At 36.4% G+C, this 18985-nt stretch overlaps 1 protein-coding gene and 1 long non-coding RNA gene across 8 annotated transcripts; one reads left to right on the top strand and one right to left on the bottom strand.

Annotated features, from left to right (window-relative positions):
- Window positions 1-340: 340 nt before the first annotated feature.
- On the top strand, window positions 341-4113 carry LOC309477489. 2 transcript variants are annotated; one of them, XR_014198659.1, is made up of 5 exons: window positions 341-473; window positions 579-651; window positions 963-1019; window positions 1513-1582; window positions 1661-4113. It is a non-coding gene; the product is annotated as an uncharacterized lncRNA (long non-coding RNA). The 2 variants fall into 2 exon arrangements; XR_014198658.1 differs by lacking the exon at window positions 579-651.
- Window positions 4114-4254: 141 nt separating this feature from the next.
- Window positions 4255-18698, bottom strand: slc34a1b (solute carrier family 34 member 1b). Of its 6 annotated transcripts, none has more exons than XM_082140749.1 (12): window positions 18614-18698; window positions 17936-18040; window positions 17727-17869; window positions 17389-17532; window positions 15804-15915; window positions 15511-15706; window positions 13393-13485; window positions 13235-13313; window positions 12312-12479; window positions 10796-10912; window positions 8532-8656; window positions 4255-4905 (listed from the first exon to the last, which is right to left on the bottom strand). In XM_082140749.1, exons 3-12 carry the CDS (start codon window positions 17848-17850, stop codon window positions 4339-4341), a joined length of 1725 nt encoding a protein of 574 aa, XP_081996875.1. In that variant the 5' UTR covers window positions 17851-17869; window positions 17936-18040; window positions 18614-18698; the 3' UTR covers window positions 4255-4338. The 6 variants fall into 6 exon arrangements, with proteins under 6 accessions (XP_081996875.1, XP_081996876.1, XP_081996878.1 ...); XM_082140750.1 differs by having other exon boundaries at window positions 17727-17856; XM_082140752.1 differs by having other exon boundaries at window positions 17727-17871; window positions 17941-18040.
- Window positions 18699-18985: the final 287 nt, after the last annotated feature.

Raw genomic sequence — 18985 nt, 5'->3', positions numbered from 1 at the left:
TCTTTCATGAGTGAAGGGTCCAGGGGTTTCTATTAAATAAGAATAAATGTCTCCCCAGCAGATTGGTGGCCAAGACACGGGCAAGTCGGACCAACGTTTTTTGTCATCCCAGATCTCATATGGGCTTTGAATAACTTCGATTTTGTCACCAATACAAATTTTGAGCTTCTCTCCAAACCTCCTCCGGTCTTCAGATGTTAAAGTGCTTATATATTGTGGATTTCGCCCGCTAACTCTCTTGAAAGTGCTCGTCGCGTCTTTACTGCCCGCAATACTGTTTGTTTTGTTGCCACACAACCACTCGCGCATGCGTACAAAGATGTCAACAAAGATCCTCCTATTCCTCAGCTGTCGTCGCTTCAGTGATCCTCGCGCTGCTCGCGCGCAACAAAGCTCAGCTGATCGACGTCATCGGGTAACGGCTCCGTCCTCTCATCAAAGCTTCCGCCGTTTGATCGGCTCTCCGTTACAAGGTTTGTAAACTCGCCAAATAAATATAAATACAGAGTCTACTCACTATATATTCAAACACACATATATATAAACTAAAGTGATTATACATTACTACTTTTTTACAGTGTTTACCACTCGTTTATTGCACAGTATCTGGTATGAAGGTTTTAGCCGCGATGCTAACTACGTTGATCTAACGTAAGTTAATGAACAAATGGAAATTATTGACTTATTGTCTTAGATTGATTTAGTCATTCAATTCAACATATTCTGTAAAACTGTGTCTTCAAATTGCTGAGATAGCCAAACTAATGTAGCTGATTCCTGCTGTCGTCATTGGCGTTTGTTATGAATAACAAAAGCAGGTTAATATAGTTTGGTCTGTTTTTGTTTAGCCTAACTTTACTTACTACAGGTGCCCTCATTCTCACAAATACCATTTTAAAGCCATTTACTGGTCAATAAATATTATGTTGTGAATAATCAGCTTTGTTCTTTTGTTTCCCCAGAACAACCAGTACATTTCTAAAATAATCTGAACATTTCAGAGGCAACATTGAATTACAGTAAGTTACCTATACACCACATGCAAGTACTTTATTACTATGAACTTTCTCTGTGTGAAATTGTATTGTTTGACTGTGTACTTTTTTAATAAGTTATTCTCTGAAAATCTTCCCTCATGCTCTCAAATCTCATTCATGTTACTCAGAAAAATAATATCACAGGTTTGGAGCTAATAATGCTATGCATTTTTTATAGGCTATACCTTAATCATATGCATTTGAATATAAGACATTTGAACCCTGAATTATAACTTAAAGTTTAGTCTTTTTCGACAAAAAAAAGGAAAAAGCTATTATATGACTTCAGAAGACTTACAACACAACCCATAACACATGAGTTGTGAACTCATTGACTATTTTTAGGATCTTTTCTGGGAGATTTTTGGGGCTTAACCATTTTTTACATAAATTGTTGCATTGAATTGAACTAGACAAGTGTACAAGAATAGTTTGAATGAATTACAAAAACAATGTATGCTTGTGTTTCATGCAGTGATATTGAATGGTGACGGGTTGCATTATGCCTGAGATCTGCAGAGTTCCACAGACAGAAAGTCAAACAGGTTTGGAACGTCACAAGGCTGAGGAAATTATTTAATAACTTTAATAACCTTACTAACAGTACATTTTGTACTTTACAGGGATCTCGGTAAGCTGAAATACAAGTTTGATCAAGAATAAAAATCCTCCTGTAGACCTGAAAATCACTGAAGTGCCTGAACCATCCACCAGAAAAGAGGAAAAGCAAACAGAAAATGAAGCTGATGCACCTTTTCACTTTTCTAACTCGTTAAGTACCTCATGTGTCCCTTGTGAAGATTTTATAATTGATTGCATTTTATGTTGCAGCGAGTAAAGGTGCATCACATTTGTGAATTTCGTGAAATTACACAGGCAAAAAGACAAAATTGCTGATCGTGTGGATTCTTATTGAAATGACTGAATTCACCAGTGAACATTCACAGAACAACAGATCATTTTACTGCACCTTAACTCTGTTAAAATGGAAAATGTTTTCTGCTTGTTGTGACATAAGGAATACTGTTTCCGGGTCGAAGCCTCTACTTCTACTTTCTCTATCTTGTTTCTAGATATTGAGAATACTCAACAATCATTTATGGGAACTGTTGATTCAAGTCACACATTTAAGCTTTTCAAAAGGCATAGTGTACATTTCAGTCTCCAGTCTCACGGCATCCCAGACTTCAACATTTTATGATTCAAAATAGCTGAATAACTAACCATCTGAGATTTCGGAATAGAGATAAAGGTTAGGATCCTAATTTTCAGGAATATTACAGCACAATGAGTGTATATTAGCACTGTTTGATGTTTGTTTTTGGCATCTGATAGAGCTTTTGGACTTGGAAACAGTGACGTCAGACTTAACAAGCGGACTGAAACATGTTTTAAAATTAAGTGAAGATGGACATTTTTAATTAGTCAAAATTGTCATTTTTTACATTGATTTATTACATGGAACATGTGTTTTCCATGCATTTTGTTGAGATGTCTTTTCTTGTGTAGCCTATTGTATACACATGGTAAAACTGGCACTGCAGGGAATTTTTAATGAGTTTAAACATTTAAGTAAACATTTTAAATACATTTTATGATTAATTACCCACTTAAGCCTTTTACATTGAATAACACCATTTCAAACACCATGAAAGTAAATAAAATATTTCACCAACCATTGGCGTCTTTGGACCGAACCTACGAGTGAGTGAACTTGGAGTGTCTTCTCTGTGAAGTTTGTTCCTCTAAATGACTGAGGACCTCCATGTCTTCACAGGTGCTCCAAATCAGTGATGATTGATCAGGTGACTAGCAGCCGGTTTGCTGCTGGTGCATTCTGGGAAGTGTAGTTCTCCGAGACTCATTTCTGAGATTCAGCTCAACACCCCTAAAATCCTGTTCAGCACTATACATTCAATAATTAAATCTCACATCTCTAATTAAATAGAACCATCCCTTTAAATTTGTGAGAGATTTTTGAGTTTTTTTATTGAAAAGATTGATGGCATTCGATCCTTCCTTATTCCTTCTCACTCTAATGCTCTGGTTGATTGTTCAGTTAATACAACCAACTTGAACAGCTTTCAGCCGGTGTCTTTCTCTGACCTGAGGAACTTAGTGATGCAGATGAAATCTACAACTTCGCCCCACGATGTTGTTCCCACTGACATCATAAGTTACTTTGATACAAATGGTTCTAGCATTCAAGTAATTATTAATTCTTAGTCACTTGTACTTTCTCGATAGATCACAATATCCTTCTGTCATGCTTTGAACAGTGGGTAGGCATTAAGGATACAGCACTACTGGTTTGAGTCATATCTTAAATCTAGGACATTCTCAGTGGCTATTGGCCAGTTTTTCTCATCATCTGTCTCATTCTCTCCTGTGGGGTTCCTCAAGGGTCCATTTTGGGGCCATAATTCTTGCTGCTCTGCAATATCATTAGGAAATATACAATTTCTTTCCATTTCTATTCTATCTAATCATAGCTGTTCCTTCCATTAAAATCTAGAGATTCCCTGCAGCCTCCCGTGGACTGTCTTGAGGATATTACATGCTGGATGGCAAATAATTTTTAATAATAACAGGTAATAATTATACAGGTCTGCCAGTAAAGCACTCTTACATGGCCCACGGTCACGTCTTAAATCAAAAGGTGACAGAGCCTTTGTAGTTGCTGCTCCACGGTTATGGATTCAGTTTAGTGCTCCTTCTATTTCTGTTTTTCAATCTAGACTTAAGATTCATCTTTACTCTCTAGCCTTTCCTGACTATTAACTTATGGATTATTAACTGTTATTTTGATTTGTTTTACTCTATTTTGTCTATATTTTTTATTGTATATATATATATATATATATTAAATTGTACAGCACTTTGGTCAGTGTAAGCTGAATTTAAATGCTCTATAAATAAAATTAACTTTCTTACTTCCTAAATAGTAATGATAAATCGCAGAAACTGTAGTTTTAAACTGTATTTAGACATGGTCACATGCAGGGTTGAAAAAAAATAGCCAACTTTATAGAAAATTTATAGAAAATAACAGCTTATGTAATTCACTCATGCTGACGATCAGCATTTTATTTGAATGTTACACATCTCCTTTCACTGAACAAAGGGGGAAAAAAATTTGTAAGAGGCCCTAATTTGTACCCAATTGTTTGAATGAAAATTGTTTGAATTATTTTGCTTCAGAAAAACTCACAAAAAGTGCGGAGGGGAAACCTGTTTAATCACAATATGAAAAGATAAACTATTTTAAGAGCCAAAAAGCATTTAATGGACCACATGTAGTCTACAGCCTGCTGCTCTTGCCATCCAACGAGTCAAAAACAGCCCCCGTCTCAGTCTCATAATCATAAATCAAAGTTGGGCAATTTTGTGCCAAAGGGGCATGATTTTTTTCAGCTTCATATTCTGTCAATTGTGGCAGATCCTCGGGTGACGTGCGGCTCTGATCACTGTTCCGGGCTTTCCTGCAGCACAATGTGACTCTTGTGATGATTGTATCCAATGGTTTGAGTGAGTGCATCCAGAGAGGTAGGTGGTCCCAGGTTTGCAGCCACCCAGGCAGGAGGTGAGGCTTTTGCAATTGCAGTCTATTCACAACAACAATGCAGAGGAGGAGAGCAACACATGGCACACATATCCCCAGCAGAGCCTGCCATCCAGCCATGGAGAGGGCAAAGACAATGGATGGCAGAAGGAGGAAGCAAAGAATCAGGTACAGCACAGCAAACCACCTATATTTTGCTGTCTGCTCACCCAAAAATCGTGCCATGCGAATAGGGAGACGGCTAAGAGGAACTGGGTACCAAAGCAATATTCCCAGAATGTTGAAGATGAAATGACATAGAGCAACCTGAGAGAGACAATGCAGAGCATCAGTGGCGGTTCTAGACCACAGTAACTGGGGGGGCCAGGCAGGGGCCACTTGTGCTTTTAGGGGGCACACCTTTAACATTCATCTTAACCTATTTTCAGTATTATTTCAAGTCATTTTTCACCATGTCATGCATGACTGCAATCTCTAGAAAAAGCTAATAAATTATATTAGCTAAGCTAATAAAACAATTTCAATTCAAATGAATGTTTCATTATGTTTAATTGTAGTGTGATATAATGATCAATAATAACACATTTTTAGCATCTAAGCACATCTAGGCACTTTTTTACACCTGGGGTGGGCGATATGGCAATAATATCATATCACAATTTTATTTATTTTTTCAGGGAAATCACGATTTTATCATGATTCTTTTTTCATGTTGGTTTTACTATTTTGCATGTGATTGAGCATTACAGCCAAACTAATGTCCCTATTTTAAAAGCAAAGCCTTATAGGTAACAAAATATAGGTAACAAAATATAAAATAAAAAAGAATGGCAGACATTTAGGCCAAAGTGGCGAAAATAAAAATCTTTGTCACTATTTTCTTTGTTATTAAAAATTAAGAACAGAGATACATATTACACATACACAACTTAATATACAAATGAAATAAACAGTGCTTTATTTTTTCAGCTATAGGTGTATTTAACAGTAGAATTGAAGAAAGTAATTAAATTGAACAAATATGAAAATTAAACACAACAGACTTAAAGTTCTCAGTCAAGAGCAGTGAATGATTTCCTTTGTGTGTTTTGTTGTTTTATTAACATTAAAGGGATAGTTCTCCCCCCAAAAAGTCATAATTTACTCTCTTAAATTGTTTTAAACCTGAATAAGTTTCTTTCTTCTGTTGAAAATAAACGTTATTTGAAAGAATGTGAGTAACCAAACAGTTGATGTACCCCTGTGACTTCCATAGTATATTTTTTTCCTACTATGTATGGAAGTCAATGGGGACCAGCAACTGTTTGGTTTTGGGTGAACTATCTCTTTAAGGACAAGCGGCAGCATGTTTATTATTAGGGCTACTGTCTCTTTAAGAACAGCACGCGACGCGTCTATACCTTACAGTCTATGGTCTATACACGCATATGACAAGCAGATTTTAATAAATTTTCTCTGTTTGCTTTCACTTTAGACATAACCAACTTTGTTTATGTAAACATTGTCTGTATTTGACAGTATTAGCGCAATATAAGACTTAAAAGATAACTTAGTCCAGTAACAGGCTTTTAGTGCATGTGCGCGTCGAGTGTACGCGCTCAGTAAAGCGCATGTTTGAACAGCGCATCAGCAGCAAATGACATGTTTAACCGGCAAGGCTTTAAAGCACATGCAAATAATGAACTTTTGTGAACTGCAGTGTCCGTTTCCTCTGCGTTAACATTTGATGTGAATATACGTCGTGCTGCAGTGTAGCCTATAGATGAAGGCGCCGCAACTGATAAAATGCGCAGTTGTTTGGTGTGATTTTACGATTCCAAATTTAGGGGGGCCAGAGGGGGGGCCAAGCTTGGTGACACGGGGGCACTGGCCCCCCCGGCCCCCCCTCTAGAACCGCCACTGCAGAGCATCATGAGGGATGGAACATGATTTATTTGCTTTACAAACAGACTATCTGAATAATAGGTCTCTAGGAATGAGCAATACAACTTATTTTCAAATTCCTTAAGGCCAATATCGCATACAGATACCAATATCTCTATTAATCAGAATCAGAATCAGAATCAGAATCAGAAAGAGCTTTATTGCCAAGTATGCTTGCGCATACGAGGAATTTGTCTTGGTGACAGTAGCTTCCAGTACACATACAATACAAAGTGACAAGACAAGTGACAAGTAACAGGTATAAATAAAAAATAAAATAAAAAAAATAGAAAAAAATAAAATAAAAAGATTATAAATTATAAATATATATAAAGTTATAAGGTGCTATAATGAAATGTCTGAGGGAAGTATTGCACATGTTTGTTCCACAGTAGGGGAACATTTAAGTGTTCATGAGGTAGATGGCCTGGGGAAAGAAACTTTTCCTGTGTCTGGTTGTTTTTGTGCTCGGTGCTCTGTAGCGTCGACCAGACGGTAACAGTTCAAACAGAGAGTGTGCTGGGTGTGACGGGTCCAGAGTGATTTTGCGAGCCCTTTTACTCACTCTGGATGAGTGCAGTACTTTGAGTGTGGGAAGGGTAGTGCCAGTGATTCGCTCAGCAGTCCGAACTATCCGCTGTAGTCTACGGAGGTCGGTTTTGGTAGCAGAGCCGAACCAGACGGTGATGGAAGTGCAGAGGATGGACTGGATGACAGCTGAGTAGAACTGTACGAGCAGCTCCTGTGGCAGGTTGAATTTCCTCAGCTGACGCAGGAAGTACAGTCTCTGTTGGGCTTTCTTCACAATAGAGTCTGTGATTAAATATACAGTATATCTGTATTTTTTATGGATGAAATGAATACAATTTTACCATTTATTAACTTAAATAGATAATTTAGGATAAATTTGCAAGCCTGTTTCTCAGTTTTGCTTTGTATTTTCGAATAAATTTAAACATTTAAACATATTAACATTAAAAGGATTAAATTGCTAACTATCAATCTTCTGTTTTATAATTTGGTAAAGGGATAGTTCATCCAAAAATGAAAATTCTTTTATCATTTACAAGTTCAACCTCATCTTTATCATTTACAAGAACAACCTCAAGTTGTTCCAAACCTGTATGAATTTCTTTCTTCTGCTGAACACAAAAAACAAGATATTTTGAAGAATATGGGGAACCAAACAGTTGATGGACCCCATTGACTTCCATAGTATGAAAAAAAGTCAATGGAGCTCATCAACTGTCTGGTTACCGACATTCTTCAGTTCAAAGTATATTCTTTTGTGTTCAGCAGAAGAAAGAAATTCATACAGGTTTGGAACAACTTGAGGGTGAGTAAATGATGAAAGAATTAAAAATTTTCGGTGAACTATCCCTTTAAAGTTGTCATGAAACCAAGGGCCGGATTTACTATACAGGGAAAATTAGCATGAGAGCACAATCCCACAGCTCAAATTAGCATCTGATTTTTCGGTAGTAAATAATGGCCCAAACCAGTAAATTGGCCAGTGCAAACCTTAGTAAATCACCTTGCATAATTAATTTAAATACTTCTGAAAGGAAAACTCCTACAAAGGCAGATGCAATAAGGTCAGCCGCAAAAATAACCCTGACCATGCCTTTTTAGCACAAATTTTTCACTGCATGTCTATAGTAAATCCTGACAGTAGTTTTTTTTAACGCCACAAAGAGGGTTTGCGCTGGCGCAAGCTGTTAGTAAATCTGGCCCAAAGGCTTCGATCGTCTTTTCTTCCCTATTGTGACATATATCTGAGTGAACTTCTTGAACGAGGAAATAAATGTAGGGTAGGACTTGATTTTGTCCATCAGGAATTGATTGAAAAGATAGATGACGTTGTTTGCTAATTACTGTAATCTTATATGAGTGACTGGATCTTTACAACATTTCGTATTATCAGAAACATCAATATTCTAAGATCAATCCACCATTCTAACTCAGTCTCTGATTAATTGCGACAATGTTCAGGTCTCAAATGTCATCACCTGAAAGGCCGCAGCTAGCTTGTCTCCTGGGCTGGCTAATGCAGCTAAGATGGCTGTAGTGGTTGTTCCGATATTGGAGCCTAGGGTCAGAGGGTAGGCCCGCTCGATACTTATAACACCAATACCTGAAAGCACATAGAACGTGAGAGACACCAGAGCAGATTATTTCTGTTACTAATGAGACCTTCCCGTAAGGTGAATCTAGCCTAATTAAGAGAAAATTGGATGACCGTATGACCATGACGAAACTGACATTTACCTTATGAAAATTGCCCTGTTCTAAATAGCACACTCAGCCCTCAGAGTCTTGAATGAAATTATTATATTATAATAAAGTAATATACTGTATGTATACACACTACCGGTCAAAAGTTGGGGTCAGTAAGATTGTTTTTTTTTTTTTTTGAAACTGATCATTTTATTCAGCAAGGACTCATTAAAGGTGCAGTATGTAAAATTGATAGCTTGTGGTTGAAATGGGTATTGCAGTCTTTTCTAAATATTTGAGAGGGTTACTGTACTCGCACTTCTTCCTCATCACGCTCACGTGGGTTTCCATACAGAGGGCAAGCTAACGCTTTTTAGATGGATGCTGAGGCTTTTTAGGTCGGGTAGAATCTGCGATCTCTGACCTACTTTGTGTATTGTCTAAAATACACTGTGTTTTCCGCCAAATAGCAACCCTGGGTGTCGAAAATAATATTGGGTAAATTGTCAGTGGGTGGGATCGCACATACCAAAACAAAAACAGACATTCCGAAACGGAAAGCACATTTCAAAGTAGAAAACCTGGCTGTAGCATTGTTTTTCAGAGAAACGAGTATGTGAACTTAGCATGTTATGGTATTTTTGTGCTTTAGTACAGTCAAAAAGAATTACATACAGCACCTTTAAATTGATCAAAAGTGACAGTGAAGACTTTTGAAGATATTGCTACAAAAGATTTATATTTCAAGTAAATGCTGTTTCTTTGAGCCTTCTATATAATAGAATAATAATAGAATAATAGAATAATTATTAGGATTTACAAAAAAAAAATTATATATATATATATATAAAAACACACCTATATATTAAGCAACTCTTTTTAATATTAATAGCTAAAAAATGTCAGCATCAAGTCAGCATTTTAGAATGATTTCTGAAGGATCATGTGACACTGAACACTGGGGTAATGATGCTGAAAATTCAGCTTTGCGTCACAGGAATAAATGTGTAAAATTATACGTTTAAAATTTTACTTGAAGTTACGTTTCTAACGGGTTTTTTTCTGTAAAAAAAACAAAACAAAAAGTATGTTTCTAAGAAATTGGCACATGTATTTCAAACTAAAATTTGAAAAGATTTTTCCTTTTATCAATCATGACACTCTCTTTTATCATTAGCCCCTAAAAGTCTTCACATTGTGAACAATTATATGTTCAATAAGTTATGACAACACGTTTTAGATTGCTTAAACTCATCAAAATAAGTAAAGCAATTTTCAAACGTTTTATACAACGTTTAGGCTATATACAAGTTATAAAAGGATTCAACTTAATTTTTTTTTTTACAGTGCACATGTTTGAAAAGACTACCTGGGTTTGCCTTTGAGAAGAATAAATAATGTTTGAAAAATATAGTCTGCACACATTATGGCTTGTGTGGCAGCTCTAAAGCTCTGTGGGATTAGTGGTCTCCCAGGCAGTGTAATTAGGATGCTGTGGATCCATAATATGTCATGCCTCACTAGAAAGTCTAATCACTGTGTAGCTAATTACAATAAATCCAGGAACACAGTTAGACAATCACTCGTCTTTCAATCAGAAGGCCAGGTGGATTAGAGAGGGTTGAGATCTCTCTTCACTTGGCACTGTTTCTCCCATCCTCTATTTCATTTCTCTCTCCCTCGCTCTTATTTGTTGAAGCACAACAACTTATGTCTGTCATTTCTCTGGGAAATCGAGTGCATGAGTTACTGCATTGAGTAAAACCTTCACATTATTCATCGACCTGAACACACCATTTATTCCCAGAGCACAAAGCTCATAGTGAATACGAATGAGTGGAAGTCAACAGTCAACCCTGTGAGGGCTAAAGATTAACTCCTCTGAGGCTCAGTGGTGTCTAAATGCAAATACTAGTGCATTACTCCGAGGTGATCTTGGGTGAAATGAATTTCTCGGGTTATGTTGATGCACAGCTAAATTATACCGAAGAAATTCAAACTCTTTGCTGATATTCTTGGCCATAGGTTCAGCCTGGTCATCTTAGGAAGGACTCACCTATCAAAGGAGTGATGGCAGAAGTGAACACCGAACTGCTCTGAACAACAAACGTCATGCCAGCACCAACCAGAATGGCCAGGTAGCCAGTCAACCAGCCAAATGGAAAAGGAAAGTCTGCAAGAAAGTGATTTGTTTATCTCCTGAAAATGCTGGAAAAATGACAAGATAATTGAGGCTCCCTTCAGGGTTTCTCAGACTGAAACACTGGATGAACTTTTTAGCATGCTTTCGAAAAGGGAAGCAGTCTTAGAATCTGACAAAGTGCTTATTGGAGCCTATAAGTTCTTTCAAAAACTCAAGTTAGACACATTCTTGGGTCAACATATTCTGTGTAATCTTATGTAATAAAATGCAATCCTACCCATACGTTATCCCTAAAATCAGAGGGAAATGATAGGTGAATAACACTTATAACTAATTAAATTATAACATATTTCAAGAGGAGTTAGTATGTACAAGATAATTATGCAGCATTCAATTATTAAGGGAAATAAACAGAAATATTTGCTAAAAGTTGGCAAGTTAAATTTACCTCAGGGTAAACTAATCCCAACTTTTATCTGAGTTTTGCAGAAAAAAAATCTTTTTTTTTTTAAATAAAAAAATAAAAAAATCAAGAAATAAAATATTCAATGTAAATGCATGCAATTTGAAAATGTAGTTGAATAATATATATATATATATATATATATATATATATATATATATATATATATATATAGAGAGAGAGAGAGAGAGAGAGAGAGAGAGAGAGAGAGAGAGAGAGAGAGAGAGAGAGAGAGCAAAAACTGTAAGTGAATTATAATATTAATATGTGAGGATAATGTGTGAGCAGTATTATGAGAGTCTTAAAAATAAAAGTCACTAATGAATAAAAAATTTTTTTTTTTAAATAGACATCTTTTAATATCCGATAGATTTATTATGAAAATATAAAAAAATATAAATTGTTCCGAATAAATCTCATAAATGTGACCCTGGATCACAAAACCAGTCATAAGTAGCACGGGTGTATTTGTGGCAATAGCCAACAATACATTGTATGGGTCAAAATGATCTATTTTTCTTTTATTCCAAAAATCATTAGGATATTAAGTAAAGATCAAGTTCCATGAAGATATTTTGTAAATTTCCTACCGTAAATATATAAAACATTTATTTTTGTGAGTGAATGCAGCACAATCGCAAACATAAATGGACAACTTTAAAGTTGTATGTCGGCCAAATATTGTCCTATCATAACAAACCATACATCAATGGAAAGCTTATTTATTCAACTTTCAGATGATGCATACATCTCAATTTCAAAATATTGACCCATGTGACTGGTTTTGTGGTCCAGGGTCACAAATGTGCTGATCGGACCATCAAGATTCATAAGAGCATATCAATGTGTTGAGATGCAATACAGTTGACATATGTGGTCAAATAAGAAAAATAATATCTGAGAAATCTTTTAAAGCATTTCACACGGCTCCTGACAATCACATTAACTGTATAAACTGGCAGTTACCTGTGTTGATGATTTTCTGGATAGCTTTGGCCACTTGTCCCTGGAGGAGAGAGTTGAGAAGCTTAACCAGCAGCAGGAGGCAGGTGCAAAGCACCAGCAGTGAAGAAGACAGCAGAATCAAGCCCACAGCCAGATCAGACAATCCCGTCTCCACAAATAGATGAGTGCCTGCTCCAATACACACATGCATTTACATCTTCACTCTCCTGTGGAAATGTGCCCGTCAGTCACGCATTGACAGGCATGTGTTCATCTTAACAGTGATTAGCCCATCAGCTGCTGATTATGGGATGAGTTAGTAGAAAAAGGATTTCAGATTCTTACAAAAAAGTGGCTTCTAGAAATGAGGCCCACGTTTATAATTAAGGGCTTGAGTCATAGACTGTCCCCCGATAAATATTACCTATTTTTTCACATTATGATGGCTCATGAGATTATAAAATTTGATTGTCTCAAAGTCAATATGTGAGGCAGGATGACTCAAAAGCTCATTGAAAGTTTAAAAACATCTTGCTTCCTAAAACAGCAAGGACGCTGTTTGTTACTGTTGTTGATGTCAAATGTGTAATTAGTCTTTTACACAAGCATCTGACTCAGAGGCTTTCTATCGCAGGATGTGCTAATAAAAAATAAATGACAGTTATTAACCCAGACGGAGCTCTGAGTAAATGCAGAAGAGCCAAACAGTCAACAGAGGGACTCAGAAATTAGTTTTTCTTCACATAAAAAAAGGGTGTGTTGTTTGAATAAGGCATTTCTCTGCATTAAAGTTTGAAGCCAGATAGAATGGATAACAATACTGTTTTATTTTAAAAAGTATGCATGAAATGACTAAAGGCCGATTGATCAAAGGAATGCTCTTTGCTGTGTTTTTGTCCATTTTGTTCACTATTCCTTTGAAATTTGATAGAGTTTTGACTCACATTTTTCAGCATTCATGTGTAGTGATGTGGTTGGTACAGCTGAGGCTTCTGAATGCGCAAAAGAAACATTCTCTTGGATCTGTGGATAAAAAAATGAAGATAACGTCATGTGCTGCATCAATAATCTTCATCTGTAGGCAAACAGAAATGTTGCTCACCGTGATCCGTGTCTGACACCAAACTTTTATCAGGCTCTTATTGCGCAGCACCTCTTGCCCTGTGGCTATACCTACGATTACAGTCTTATCCAGCTGAAATGGAAAAATAAAATTTTCTTTTAACTCTAAACTCTAAGATTAATGACAGACTGAAGAGTACCAGAGGGCGAACAGTGTGATATTTAATTAGGCTACACAAGTTTTAACAAGCTCCAAAGTATTTAACAAGAAAACTAATGACCAGTTTTCTTTTTATTTATAATGACACCCAATTGGCCGCATACTTTAATAAATAAATCACCAAAAATGTAAAATCTTTCATTATTATACTCATTCCAAACTTTCTTCCTTCCATTGAAAACAAAAAGAGATGTTTTGAAGAACGGTCACGCTGATCTTTTCCATGTGGATGATTATGAAGGGCTGTCAAGCTCCAAAAAGGTCAAAAAACTAAATAAGAGCACAATAAAAGTTGCGAATAAGACTTGCGTGCCACATTCTAAAGGTGATGTCACAAAAAAGGTCCATTGTCTTTTGTCAATACTGAAGTCACTTTCAAACTGTAACAAGGTTTGTGTTAAGGGAAGGAGGAGGCGGGAACCAGCGACTGTTAAATGCAACTTTAATCACAAAATAAACAAAAATAATAAAATGGAAGTAAAGTGTCAGCCTCTCAAGGAAGACTGCAGCATAAACTAAACTAAAAACACTAAAATAAATGTCCCAGGCCTGGTCCTCTCTCATCCTTCACTGTCATCACTCCTCAGTGGGACTCGAGACCATTGTGGTCTCATTAGCATTCGCGCCACCGGCCTCGCTCAGTTCCCACTGCTCTCTGCCCCGCCCCGCTTGCCACACAAACCAAGCAGCTTTCTTTTTGTCACCACGGTAAATCCATGTGACCAGTTTGAACCTGTTGAGGAATCTGTGTGCGTAAATCTTTCGCCCTCATGCAGAATTCACCATTGTGTGGACTCCTATCAAAAGGCCTGGATTTCACCTGCGAAATTTCACTGAACAACAGTAAATGTGACTGCACCGTAAAGTCCCGTTAAAACTAACAATGAACAAGACAGTTATAACAATAATATTTCTGTCGTGACAATTCTGTCGAGTGTTTCAATTCGAGTGTTTGTCATGGTAATGGGTATGACAATGTTGATATGTTTGGTCTTGGTGGAATAGATCTGCTACGCTGCTGCTGCTGTTTATTTTTGCTGCTGCTGCAGAGCAAGTACAGGACTTGCTACTGCCAATACATACACAACAAGCAAGACATGCTGCTGCTGCTGTACAATATAATATACATGAATTACCCATGGCAGATCTATACAGGTGGAGCTGGGGAAGGTGGAGGGTTTCTGAAAGTGCGCTGCACTACTAATGCAAATGCTAAACAAGTATTTGAGGGTTGAGCAGCGAGCTCATTGGCTACTGATACTGCAGAACCCAATCAGCTGCTCCCCACAGATAATGATGTGATTGCAAGCAAGTTGAGTTAAGGCCCTATTAGCCTGTACCATCTAGAGTTCCACGACAGAACTTTGTATTAGAGTCCACACCAACACACTATAACATTCTGTTCTGCTTTGCGGTTTGTGTTGTCTGCTGCTTTAAATGCTTAAGCTCTATATATTTGTGTGGATTCTGATTGACAGTAAATGATTTTTATCATTCATCATCTGGAAAATATAATTCTGAAAGTGATTGCAACTATGTTGTTCCTCTGTGTCTTTTTAGTTATAGTTTTAGTGTGGACTTTCATATTGTCATAGAATTAGAATGATTATTAAACTTTATAATTATAGTCATCGGCTTTTGGTGTGAATGGCCCTTAAGTCTTCTGAAGCCAGATTTATGTGAGGAGCAGACCAAAATGTAGAACAATATTCTCTGAAACATTTATTTCATAGCTTGAGAAAAATTGTATATAGAGCATGAGTCACATGGACCTCTTTTATGATATGGTGATTTTGTCATTTTTCAATATTGACAGACTTTCAACTGTGTACTAAAACTTTTCTTTTGTTTTTCAGAGAAGAAAGAAGGGCATCCTGTTATTCCTGGAACAAATATTTCTATCAACCAATCAGGTTGTATTACAGAATAATGCTGCACCTGTATAATACTTTTGGTGAGGGGTTCTGTGATGACTTTCAGGAGCTCTGGACCATCCTCTCCGGTCACGATGTTGAAACTTTCAACCACCGCCTCCGACGCGAGCCTCATCACGCCAGTGACGGCTTCCAGCGGCAACAACACCAACACTGACAGCCAGTTAAAGCAATCGTGCACTGTGGCACCCGCAAAGGCTCTGTAAAAGTCCCACGCAGAAAGTGTCATTAAAGAGCTCCAAACTTTTTATTGATGGTTGAATGCTGACAGTCTGAGGTACTGTATGCTCTCTCTACCGTTTGAACTCCTCTCTCTCCCCTGCCTGCATCAGAGCCACAATGGTATTGGTGACAGATGTGCCAATGTTTGAACCCATGATGATGGGAATGGCAGATCCAACATCCAACACTGCATGAAACACAGAATGTAGATACAAACCCGGTCGATAGATGTGAGTCACGTTTCAATAACAATCATCCTTGGGCATTTGAGAGAGAAAAAACAGGAGGCTGCTATTGTGCACAAAATGTTAATTCTCAGGAAGTGAGTTGACCTATTAGACTGCTTTCCTCCAAATGAATAAAAATCGTAATTTAGGTTAAATTATTTTATAATTTATTTTATAATTTATTTTAAATTATTTTATCATTTATTTTTTATTTTATAATTTATTTTAAATTATTTGATCATTTATTTTAAATTATTTTATCATTTATTTTAAATTATTTTATCATTTATTTTAAATTATTTTATCATTTATTTTAAATTATTTTATCATTTTACCTGTATACATAATCCTAAAGCTTCCACTAAAGAGAAAAATATGCTGCGTTCTCGCCATGTCGTAATTGCTGTAATTATGAATGACAACATGTGACATTGTACTCGGAGTTGTTCGGAATTATACACTGTGGCAACAATATCAATGTCAAAATGAATCTGCGGTGCACAGGTGGTACAGTGTTCTCACATGGTACAAGTTGGAGCAGTTTACAAGTTGTAATTAAAAGTTATACAAGAATGTGAACGCTTTTTCCGTTTGTTCACATGGCGTGAACGCACCTTGTCCAGTGCATATAAAACAATCAGCATAGCAACAAGAAGAACATTAGGTTATAATAATACAATCATAGCCTATTAATCATTGTCACTGCAATCGATAACTGGGACACAAGAATAAGATGCCGCCATTTGCATTTGTATGACATGAGAGAACAATTTCACTGTGTGATATAAGAGACACGAAAGTAGCGAGAGTTGAGTGAGGCAGGATGCGATGCGATAAATGATTCTGTCTTGACACTTAACCGACCAATTTAAAAGTGAATTCTATATAGTATGAATGCGTGTAGTATGAATGAAATTCAGACATACATTGAGAAGGGTCTATCTGCGTTCCTCAGTATTGCAAAACACAACCTACAAGTTAGGCCTTAAAGTTACGCCTATTGATGAAATATAGGATGCCCCCCCTAAAGAAAATTGTGGATTTACTTTTAAACGGTAACATATTTAGATATAAGTTTATGTGCTGGATGATTATGCATCAGCCAATGTGTTATTATAGGAAATAAATAGTAGCATTGCTAATTTAGTTGTTATAGCACAAATTGTCAAATATTAAAAGAGGGGAAAGATTGCCAGAAGAAGCCACGGATAAACTTTTACAGAATGTATAAATTCAATTTGATATAAATCTTATTAATATAAGTAAGCATATTCAATGCACAAACTGAATATTAAGAAATATCAGCCCGCTAGCTATTAACCAATGAGAATAGAGTATTTCAGAGTGCTGTGCTTTAGGAATGTTAATATTCTACATGGGTTTTTGGATTATGCAGAGTGATACTGGGTTTGTAACGACTGCATCTGACTTACATCCAGAGGAGACCAAACTGACAACAATGGAGGTGGAAGTGCTGGAACTTTGGACCAGGACAGTAACCAGTATTCCGACCACCAGTCCCGCCACAGGGTTAGAAAACACTTTGTTGTTTTTGAATATGTCCCCTGCAACCTTACCTATCCAAAAATACAACACATGCCAATCAAAGCTTTTGTTCTCTCTCTCTCTGAGGATGTGATGTTGAGATTAGTAGTTAGTGGTAAAAAAGTAACCAGCTTTTCACATTTCATTTGGAAGTATGGTGTTTACAATATAGTTACTATATCAGTGAACAGTGGAAAATGTAAAACAAAAAGATGTTAAAGTTTACCTCCAGCTAACTGAAAGGCTGAGCTCAGGATGTCCAGAGAACAGATGAACATGTACAACAAGAAGAGAAGAAGAGGTATCTTGCAAATATTGATGAAGATGTGTTTTCCCATCATCCCCATCATATGGTTCTGGATAAAAAGTCTGTTTTAAAGATTTTTTTAGGGACAGTCTAATCAAGAATTTTTTTATTTGTTTTATCATACTCACCTACTATTTAATGGACTGATCTGAGATCTTTGTTGTAAGACAGGTAAAATAGTACTACTTTTATTCTTCTATGGCTCAGATGACGTTATAGGGCCCAGATCACCGCTGGGAAAAAAATAAATTTGTATTGATTTATATTTATCTTAATAAATTTTTTTTGATCTTATAATAAAGCAACAGAGTCAGTACAATGTGCACAATGTGACTTGTGAATTCAATGAAAATATAATTCAGCTTTAATTTCATCCCTCCTCAGCGAGATCCATTTTCACTTATCCAGGATTCAGAAAGCAGAAACACATTTGATTTAATTCTCCTAATACCATCATTCAACAAAAACATCATTGTAAGAAAATGTCTAGTTTTTCCTTATTACCATTCTGATGCATTTTACCACTATTTCATGTATGTCTGTTTATGTGTTACCAATTAGCAAGTTAGCATTTGTATGTATCTCACTCAGATCGTCATGACCGTTTGAAAACTGAACATTAATAACTATAAAGTTCATTCTGTTCCTGAACATTAAAAGCTCTGAAACGGTCAGTTTCTTAATTCTTTTTCTTAATTCTTCTTTTTGATTTAAGAATAATTCTGTTGATAACTACAATCTTGATTGTGAAGCAATTACGCACAACATATATAAGATAAAAAGAAAACGGCATGCTCAATACATACCTCATCATATAATGATGCTCTGCGCACCTGGCTGCATGTGTATTCATTTATCAGCCAGCATTTATACATGCCATCTCAGTTTGGGGGACAAAGTCACTCATTATGCAGTGCATAGTTAAAAAGTAAATACAAAAACATGGGGAAATAAAAGTTGTACATTTACTAAAGCCTCAAATGATTTTATTCAGAATGCTTTAGCTGTGACAGAGCACTTTGATAAGCAGAGCAATAACTGTGTTTCTCTGAGGGGACAAAGAATGGACAGTGGGACACCAAGTGGTGAGACACTGATGAATGGTTTGTATTTTTCCAGACCCGCTATGCTTTCCAATTATATCATCTGATTGCAGTTACTAAAATGCATGACTTGTG

The sequence above is a fragment of the Leuciscus leuciscus genome (assembly GCF_965113295.1).
Source record: "Leuciscus leuciscus genome assembly, chromosome: 16".
Lineage (NCBI taxonomy): Eukaryota > Metazoa > Chordata > Actinopteri > Cypriniformes > Leuciscidae > Leuciscus > Leuciscus leuciscus.
Note: the sequence above shows the minus strand (reverse complement) of the source record. Positions and strands in the feature narration are given on the sequence as shown.